The sequence below is a fragment of the Sorex araneus genome, chromosome 2, assembly GCF_027595985.1.
Source record: "Sorex araneus isolate mSorAra2 chromosome 2, mSorAra2.pri, whole genome shotgun sequence".
Taxonomy (NCBI): Eukaryota; Metazoa; Chordata; class Mammalia; order Eulipotyphla; family Soricidae; genus Sorex; species Sorex araneus.
The window spans coordinates 6096204-6106607 of NC_073303.1; the positions used below are offsets into that span (position 1 = coordinate 6096204).

Consider the following 10404-nt stretch of genomic DNA (forward strand, 5'->3'; position numbering starts at 1 on the left):
GTAAAATCCCATGTGAAGTTCAAAACCAACTCAACCTGACTCATTGTCATTCTCTCTCAGAAGAGAGCATAAAACGACACTGCCGTAGCCGTGTCACTGGACCCTGCACCAGGCTGTTTCATCAAGGTCACCCAGGAGGGGTGCAGGTGAGGCCCCTCTCCGCCCCAAAGGACCCAGCTCCAGCAGCTGAAAGCCTCCAGTACTCAACCACTGCCATGCTCGTGGCGGCTCTCCACACCGTCGACCTAAGTTCACCCATGAGTGAACCTATCCTCGGACTGCATGGCCACAAATCTCATACCTCACACCACTCATACTCCAAGAGTAATGCACCACATTTGATGGGGTTTAAAATAGAAGACACCAATCTTAGAGGAAATATATTTTTACAGATACATATATACATGGGCGTAGTGATAGCACAGCGGGTAGGACATTTGCCTTGCACTCGGCTGACCCGGGTTTAATTCCTCTGTCACATAAGTACCCAGAGGAGTACTCCACAGCTTGGAAGCTGACCTCACATGCTAGGTGAAGAAGCAGCTCTGATAGAGAAGGGATCACCAAGCAAAGGGTGCTAGGTGGGCCCACTAGGGATGGGAGATACTGGCTGAAAATTGACTATAGACCGAACATGATGCCTACTTAATACCTCTGTAGCAAACCACAACACCAAAGAGAGAGAGAGCAACTGGGAATGCCCTGCCACAGAGGCAGGGTGGGGTGAAGGGGACAGGGTGGGGGTGGTGGGAGGGATGCTGGGACCATTGGTGGTGGAAAATGGGCACTGGTGGAGGGATGGGTACTCAATCATTGTATGACTGGAACGTAAGCATGAAAACCTGTACGTCTGTAACTTTGTCTCACAGTGATTCACTAATTAAAAAAAAAAAAATTTCTCTGTCCCTCTCAGAAAGCCTGGCAAAATATGGTGGTGGGAAGGTGTAATGGTAGTGGGATTGGTGTTGGAAGGTTTAATGTAATCAAATATTCTGAACTAATCTATAAAATAAAATTAAATTAAAATTTAAAAATAAATAGAAGTTCAATGACTGAAAAAAAACACTATACTTTAGCTACATGCTATTTAGGTCATTATATGTATATAAGTGTACTGATATAGAAATGATATCCATATACAGTCTGATGAATCAAAATGGGTTGAGGAGGCAAATAGGAAAATGAAAATGCATATCAGTAGCTCTAAAGTAGCCATAAACATCCTCTATGGAATAGATATATAGTATCACTGTATCACTGTCATCCTATTGCTATTCGATTTGCTCAAGCGGGCACCAGTAACATCTCCATTGTGAGACTTGTTACTGTTTTTTGGCATATCGAATATGCCATGGGTAGCTTGCCAGACTCTGCCGTGTGGGCGAGATACTCTCTACTCTCGGTAGCGTATCGGGCTCTCCAAGAGGGGAGAAGGAATCGAACCTGGGTCTGCCACATGCAAGGCAAACACCCTACCCACTGTGCTATTGCTCCAGCCCAGATGTATAGTATAACAAAGATATTTTTGTGAACCTAAATTTCTTATTTCATAACTTTTTATCAAATGTTCTTTTTCCTGTGGACACAAAACATACATAACTGCCTGTATTTAGCCAACTTCCTGCTAATGCATGTACTGAATAGAATTGCAATTGAATGTGCCAATATAACATATTACATATATTTTAACAGCATAGTGAAGCATAAAATCATTTGATTAAATATTCCATGTTAGAAATATACAAGGATTAAAAACATGAAACTAACACCCAAGGGAACTTCCTATACAATTGTTTTTGGATTAATTCTGTTGTTATATATGGATTTCTTAATGAAGAAATTCCTTTGTGAGCACCAGTCTCCAAGGTCTTAATCACATTAACACAGTTTTCTTTTGTATTGTACATAAATTTTTCCATGTTACAAAGAATGATTCTTGCATCATGTACAAGTGAACATATTAGACTTCTCTCAGAGTTAAGCTGAAATCTACCTGCAAATGTGTCTCTAGGAGCACATGAAGAGAGCATCCTGGCCTAGGAGAAGAGCTCAGCAGAAGAGCACTTGCCATATGTTTAGGCCTCTGGGTTTGACCCCTGGCATCGCTCAAAATAAAGAGGCAGCACATCAAAAATACATTTACCAGGACTGGAGCAATAGCACAGCAGGTAGGGCATTTGCCTTGCACAAGCCCACCCGGGTTCGATTCTCATCATCCCATTTGGTTCCCTGAGCACCGCCAGGAGGGATTCCTGAGTGCATGAGCCAGGAATAACCCCTGTGCATCGCCAGGTGTAACCCAAAAAACAAACAAACAAAAAAATACATTTACCTAAATTCATCAGATCTTTTACCAGTCTCACATTTAGCTTCTTCCCTTGTTTTAATAAAGAATTCTATTACATTCTGGTGCCCCCTTTGCAACCAGATGTGAATGTGACTGTGGTGTGAGTGGAAGGAACTAGTGACCACAGCAAGAGTTCGAGAGGACCATTGCCTATGAAGAGCTTCTCTGAAAAAGCAGAGAAGTAAGAATCTTCACCACAGGACCATGAGACACTGAGCCACAGGAGAGGGTGACAGTTGGGACTTCTTCCCTCGTCCAAACAAGATGATTTCCTATAGTTTTGTTTTCTGGTAAGTTTTTTCTATCATATCATAAAAAATATAAGTGAAACCTCCTCCAATGCACTAATTTCAGACAACAGAGGCTACAGGATAAAAAACAAAAAAATTGTAAAATATGTGTGAGTTACCAATAAGTATCCATGATGTCTCAGGGTTGGAAGTTCAATTAAATTTCAAAAGGGAGTTACTAGAGTTTTCAACTGCCGAATAATCTCTGTGTGCCAAGAGGCACACAGTATATTCCATCTGTCATTTTAATCTTCCTCATAACCACCCTAAAATCAGGTGATAGTAGGAGAAAAAGTGATCTGAGAGAGCTCAGTGCTCTTGTTCAAATTCATAAAACGTTTTCGAACTGATGCTGCTCTCAGAGTCCCCATACTGTGCCCTCTGAAATATTTTTAAGCATCTTCTCCACTGACTCACTGTGCCTATAGTACTATGTACTTCTTCCCTTGTGATGAATGAAACATCAAAAATGTCAGACCACTGTGACATTTTGCTCCCAGTTTTCTCTCACTATCACCATAGACATTCAACTTATGTTAAAATGTTTGATCCGATTTGTCTGAAATGTCACTGAAAATTCAATATGCATAAACTATTAGAAATAATTAGAACTATTAAAAATAATAGAAATAATATCTGTACCATCAAAATTAAAAACTGCATTTCATTTTTAAGAGTAGCACACCAATATTTAAACAAACTTTCTTTGACATATGCATTTTGTGTTTTTAAAAACATATTCACCTTAGGGATGGGTGTTCAAGCATTGTGTAACTGAGACTTAAGCTGAAAGTTTTGTAACTTTCCACATGGTGATTCAATTAAAAAAAAAAATTCACCTTATCCCTGGCATCCCATATGGTCCCCCAAGCACCACCAGGAGTAATTCCTGAGTGCAGAGCCAGGAGTAACCCCTGAACATCGCTGGGTGTGACCCAAAAAAGGCAATATATATATATAATATTTTATATATATATAAAAAATTGAGATCCAAAAAGTTGAGGATATGGCCCAGGTCCAGCCATTGTTTGACTTGTATAAGAACTACTTCAATTCCCATCACCAAAATGTAAAGAGAGAAAGAGAGGGGGACAGAGATCTTCTGACCTTAAAATTAAATGTGAAATATGTATGTCACTGTCACTGTCATCCCGTTGCTCTTCGATTTGTTCGAGCGGGCACCAGTAACGTCTCTCATTGAGAGACTTATTGTTACTGTTTTTGGCATATCCAATATGCACGGGGAGATTGCCAGGCTCTGCCATGCAGGCTCAATACTCTCAGTAGCTTGCCAGGCTTTCTGAGAGGGGGGGAGGAATCGAACTCAGGTCGGTAGCGTGAAAGGCAAACGTGCAACCGCTGTGCTATCGCTCCAGCCCAAAATATGTATGAATATACATAAAAATGATTATCCTCTATTTGAGCTTACAACATTAAACTACATACATAAAGAATACATCCTGATTTAACAGGATTTCTTTTTCTTTTTTTGGCCTTTGGGGTAACACTCCGCGATGCTCAGGGGTTACTCCTGACCCTGCACTCAGAATTACTCCTGGCAGTGCTCAGTGGACCATGTGGCAGGCCCAGGATGGAATCCCAGTCAGCCTCGTGCAGGACAAATGCACTTCCCACTGTCCTATCGCTCCAGCCCCTTGATAGCAATTCTAGTCTCTGGGGGTTTATGTGCCAGAGAGGAAATGGGCTCAGTCATGTTTACATTGTTCAGCCTTGCTAACATATCTTCACACCGAACTCTGTAATTAGTGCATCAGAGTACCAATGTGTTTAGCTCATCAATCTGAGACACTGAATACCATGGATGTCTAATTCGTTAGCAATCAGGAAAGCAGGGGACTAATGAACATACATGCTGAGCATCTAAGCAAATATCTAATAAACATTCCTAATATTAATAGTTAGTTAAAAGACATATTAAACTCTAAAAGGTGACAACCCATCATCAGCACTGGGACTATTTATTTAGGCCACAGAAATGACTGTGACTGGGATGAAGGATCAACAGAAGCTACTAAAGTGATCGGCAATATCCTACTTTTGACTTCAGTTCAAGTTACACAAATAACCACCTTCATTTTATGACTTTTATGTTTTTATGCGTTCCTGTTTGATAACAAAACAATTTTTTAATTCAGGTTACATGGGAGTGACTATTTTGTCCTAGTCAGAGATTTTCCAAACAATGAAATAGTCAAATCTGGGTGCCAAAACAAGTATCTTTAAACTCAACATACAAAGTCAGTATGGGGCATTGATTAAGGAAAAGAGATTTCTTTGTATGTAACTGAAACCCCAGTTACTGAAGAAATAAAATAGAAAATGTTGGAGATTTTGTGAGGCCAACCAAGGAAAGAGACTGGATCTGTGACATTAGGATTCCAATTTGATCCTAAAATTTTGTATGTTTTAATACCTATCACTAAGGACAGTTTAAAGTGCCAAATGAATTTAGTAATTTTGGAATTTTGATTTGAAAGTTTTTGCTCTCCTCTTTTGAGATTTACCAATTCAAGATGTATGCTGGGATCATAAGTATTCTCTTATCGTATGTATGTTTTGCATTTTTTAAGTTACGTAGAAAATTTCAGGCATTCCAGTTTGGGTCAAAACCCTCATTATAACATCAAAGCGAAAACAGAAGAAATAAAGGTTTTAGAGAGTAAAAATTATTTATGGGTAAATGTTTTAAATTTTCAGTCTTTAAAAAATAAATGTAAACCTTCCACAGTGCCAAATATTCTCAGAAATATTAACACTCTCACCTTTCCTTTGAAGGAACTAATATCTTCACGTAATAAACAAAGAAATTGTTCTGAAAATACGTTACTAATATCCCAGAGACACATTGCTTCCAACCTTGAAACTAGGATTTAACCCAAAGCAACTGAGTCCAGAATCTTAAGTTGAATCTGTGTAGCACTGTAGCACTGTCGTCCCGTTGTTCATCTATTTGCTCAAGCAGGCACCAGTAATGTCTCCATTGTGAGACTTGTTGTTACTGTATTTGGCATATCAAATGTGCCACAGGTAGCTTGCCATGCTCTGCTGTGAGGGCAGAATACTCTCGGTAGCTTGCCGGACTCACTGAGAGAAATGGAGGAATCGAACCCAGGTCTGTTATTTGTGCAAGACAAATGTCCTACCTGCTGTGCTATCTAATGCAAAAGAAACAAATATTATAAATTTAAAGTACCCAAAATATATAGTCACAACAATATGCATAAAAATATAGTAATTAACTCAGTCATCAAGCATTTTAGTTATCTCATTTTGGGTACAGTATTCAGAAGTAGTGAGATTGGTGTCTTATTTCATATTTGTATTCCCTTAGAATGAAAAGATTTGATTGGATTTAACTATAGAACACAAAGGAGCCAGATAATCAACATCCATAACTAATAAATTCCATGGGAAATAAAAATACTGAAAATGGAACGAAGTATTTTATTTAAATTGCCTGTCTTGTTAATTTTGCTCAATATCCAGTGATTAGCAGCCATACATATGGTTGCTTTGTGACACAAAATGGTTCTGGAATTAGTTCAGGTTTTAACTGTAAAAAAAATCAATAAGGCTTTGGATACAATGTAATATCAGGAACCAGAATTTATCACATAAACATATGGGGGTGATTCATAACACTATGGGGGTTAAGACTTGTGCTTGCATAGACCCAACCATGATGACACATGGCCTCTGACCATCGAGCATCACCAGATCTCCATAGCCATGGGATGTTCCTGGCAATGCAGGGCCCCAAGCAGCACCTCCCCCACAAGCCCTGGCACTCCAACGTTAGCCCACTGGAGGAGAATATTGAGTATGGTGCCTGGGCAGCACCTGAGAGGTCCTATCTCACAAACAAAGAAAAAAACATATACCCTCTGTACATGCACATAAAGGTAAATATTAGGAAAGATTGTTTCTCCACAGCATCAAAAATATATACAAAAAGAGCATTACAGTAGGTAACACAGAAGTCGATGCAGCAACACCAGAGGACAACAGGGAATAAAAGGAATGCTGTGAAGTCTGGTACTCCTGGTACTTACTATTATGAATGTGATTATAATTATGATTAGGGGTTGACATGTAGAAATTTGGCAGGAATTATGCATAGTGAGTTGGCTTATTGCGATTTTAATGGTGGATTTTAAAGGGGAAGGTTATCCCCTTCACTTTTTACTTTTTAATCATACTCCTTTGATAGTGGAAAGGTTTGTAAGTTATGTTTGACATAGTTTTAAGAAAGACCCAAGTCTCATATTACATCCCCTCTGGCCAGGGATGTAGGTGTGATCAAAAATGTGACTTTAGGAAAATGTGCCAGAGTGAGAGATGGCCCTGACATAATCAAATATTCATAATTGACAGCATGTATTTATACCTACCTGTGCATATCTTTATAAAAACTGAAAAGTTTGTAGATGAATGATTTTCCAAATATATTGAAATTAAGTTGAAGTAACATATTAGCTTTTTTCAATAGTAAACAATTAAATATGAATAGATTTAACATTTTACTTTCACCACCTTTCTGGCTATAAAGACATGTGAAGGGCCTTGGGGCTTGAACACCAGCAATGCATTTTGTTAAATTTCCTGTTGAAAGAATCAAGAAGGGATAGCAGGTGGTGCCTATGAGCAATTTTTGAATATCTGTGCTTCAACCTAGGACGGACGGTAAATTTAACTTCACCTAGTCTCTCATAAGGAGCAGTGGAAATGTACAATGGAAGTTCCAACATGGACTTCATCCTTCTGGGGTTCTCTGAATGGCCCCAACTGGAACGCATCATCTCGGTGGTTGTCCCCATCTTCTATGTTGTGATTCTGATGGGAAACACAATGATCATCCTGGTGTCAAATCTGGACCCCAAGCTCCACACGCCCATGTACTTCTTCCTCTCCAATCTGTCCTTCTTGGATCTCTGTTTTACCAACAGTGTTATCCCTCAGATGCTGGTAAATATGTGGGGTCCAGAAAAATCCATTTCTCATCTTAGTTGTATGCTCCAAGCTGCCATCGCCCTGGACCTGGGTGCCACAGAGTGTCTGCTCTTGGCTGTGATGGCCTATGACCGCTATGCTGCTGTGTGCCAGCCTCTGCACTACATGGTGATAATGCACCCTCAGCTCTGCCACAGGATGGTACTAGCTGCCTGGTTAACTACTGCTGGCTGTGATGTACTTGTTTGCACTTTGACTTTGAGGTTGCCAAGATGTGGGCACCAAGAGGTGGATAACTTTTTCTGTGAGATCCTAGATCTCATCAAGACTGCTTGCACCTATTCAAAGGTACTTGAGGTACTTTTCCTTTCTCTCTCAGTGGTATTTCTTCTAGTTCCTCTAACAGTAATTCTCGTCTCCTATGGAGCAATCACTCGCGCTGTCATGAGGATCAAGTCAGCAACAAGATGGCAGAAACTCCTCAGCACCTGTGGCTCCCACCTCACCGTGGTGACCCTCTTTTATGGGACTCTCATATCTATGTACATGAGGCCACAGAACAGCTCCTCCCAAAATGAGGGAAAGTTCATTGCTCTAGTGTATATGATACTTATACCAAGCCTTAACCCACTCATCTACTCCTTAAGAAACAAAGATGTAAAGAATGCAGTCAAGAAAATCCTGTGTGTCAAAATCTGGTCAGCAAAGTTATGAGAAACATGAAAAATCCATGTAGTGAGCTACAGAAAAAAAATGGTCTTGAACAATAGAAAGTGATATTGTTCAATTTTTCAAAGATTTTTGTCTGGGATTTTGCCATGTACCAATAATTTTACTAAATATATGTTTTGTAGGAAGACTTGGTAAGAGGCGATTCAAATGCATGAATGAAATGCAACTTATTTGTGGGGAAAGATTCACGGTAATTAATAATTACATTGAGATGAAGTGTAATGAGTGAAATAGTGAGCCAGTCATAGATATGTATATAAAGTATTTAGATTAAATTTTAAGTAACATGTGTTCTAATGTTGGATGGACAATGACTGGACAATGACTTTATGTCACACGGTTGCCACTCCCTTCCATTCACCTCTTACTACTCCCTTCCACCATCACCTCAAATTTAACTGAGTAACACACATACGTGAGGGCTAACTTCTACCAACACATGGCCAGGAAAGTGATATGTGCAATTTCCAGGTCATCTGTTCAACCAGAAAAGCTTCCCCCTCCTCACTTGCTTGTTACAAGATAGCAAATGGGAAGTGTACCTACCTTTGAAAGAACTTTGGAAGGGAATGAAGTAGCTAGAGGTACATGGACCACCCCCGCAGAGCAATGTCTCCACACTAGAAAAGATCAAACAGATATAGTGTTCAGTGATAACCTAGCCCTGGAGTTTGGAATTCCTATGTTAAACTAACTTAACTGTCATTCTTATATAGCCCCATTACATTTATACATATTTCTGTACAGTAGCATCAACATTACCTGGCAAGTTATAAGAAACATAATGGAGGTAGGGCCAGAGAAACAGTACAGCCAGAAAGGTACTTGCTGTGAGAGCACCATTCCTCCAGGAGTGATCCCCGAGCAGAGAGTAAGAAGCAAGACTTGAGCCACTGGGTGTGGGCCCCCCAAAAAAAAGAGAAAAGGGGGAGAAGGGGAATGCAACTTCCCGAATACTAACTCAGATTTCCTAGATAAATTGGGAACTTGATAAGTACTCAGGATGACTGATTGAACTTTAAGAACTGCTATTATATAGAATAGAGACATACTATTTCTGAAAGAAAATTGTCTTGTTATTCATTTATGATAGAGAAGTTCAAGTTGGTTGATCTCTAATTTCTCAATGGTTTTGTTAGAGTTTTATGACTTTCTCAAATTTGAAATGCCACACTAAAGTCTGTCCAAGATAGACTTGGGTACAATCTTGATAAAGTAGGGAAAAAAAGGTTCACCTGAAATTTAACAGTCATTAGAAAAGGTTGTTCCTATGTCAATATAATTTTCTGGCATGGTTTATTTTTTTATTGAATTACCGTGAGAACAGTTACAAAGCTTTCAGGTTTAAGTCTAGTCATATAGTGAACAAACACCCATCCCTTCACAGTGCACATGTTCCACCACCAAGAGCCCCAGTATGCCCCCCATCCCAGCCCCTACCCTGCCTGTGTGGCAGATGATTTTCACTTTACTTTGATTACATTCAATGTTTTGACAGAAAACCCATTGTTTTTATTCTTTTTTTATTTTATTTTATTGAATCACTGTGAGATAGTAACAAGCTTTCATGTTTCGGTTACAATCTCACAATGATCAAACACCCATCTCTCCACCGGTGCACATTCCCCACCACCAATATCCTAGGTATACTCCCCCTTTCTCACCCTCCTCCTGCCTCTATGGCAGACAAAATTCCCTATACTCTCTCTCTACTTTTGGGCATTATAGCTTGCAACACAGACACTGAGAGGTCATCATGTTTGGTCCATTATCTACTTTCGGCATGCATCTCCCATTCCAACTGGTTCCTCCAGCCATCATTTTCTTAGTGATCCCTTATCTATTCCATCTGCCTTCTTCCCTCTACTCATGAAGTAGTCTTCCAGCTATGGGCGATCCCAATGGCCCTTGTATCTACTGTCCTTGGGTGTCAGCCTCATGTGATGTTATTCTATACTCCACAAATGAATGTAGTCCTTCTATGTCTGTCCCTCTCTTTCTGACTCATTTCACTTAAGCATAATACTCTCCATGTCTATCCATTTATAAACAAATTTTATGACT

The 10404-nt window shown here is 39.6% G+C and overlaps 1 protein-coding gene across 1 annotated transcript; it reads left to right on the forward strand.

Moving 5' to 3' along the window:
• The first annotated feature begins 7383 nt into the window (after window positions 1-7383).
• Window positions 7384-8322, forward strand: LOC129401933 (olfactory receptor 2W1-like). The gene has a single exon (XM_055125248.1). The coding sequence runs from the start codon at window positions 7384-7386 to the stop codon at window positions 8320-8322; it is 939 nt and encodes a 312-aa protein (XP_054981223.1).
• Window positions 8323-10404: the final 2082 nt, after the last annotated feature.

Bases quoted from the DNA above. Each gene is read 5' to 3' on its own strand.
- LOC129401933 (XM_055125248.1), top strand. From the start codon at position 7,384: ATGTACAATGGAAGTTCCAACATGGACTTCATCCTTCTGGGGTTCTCT.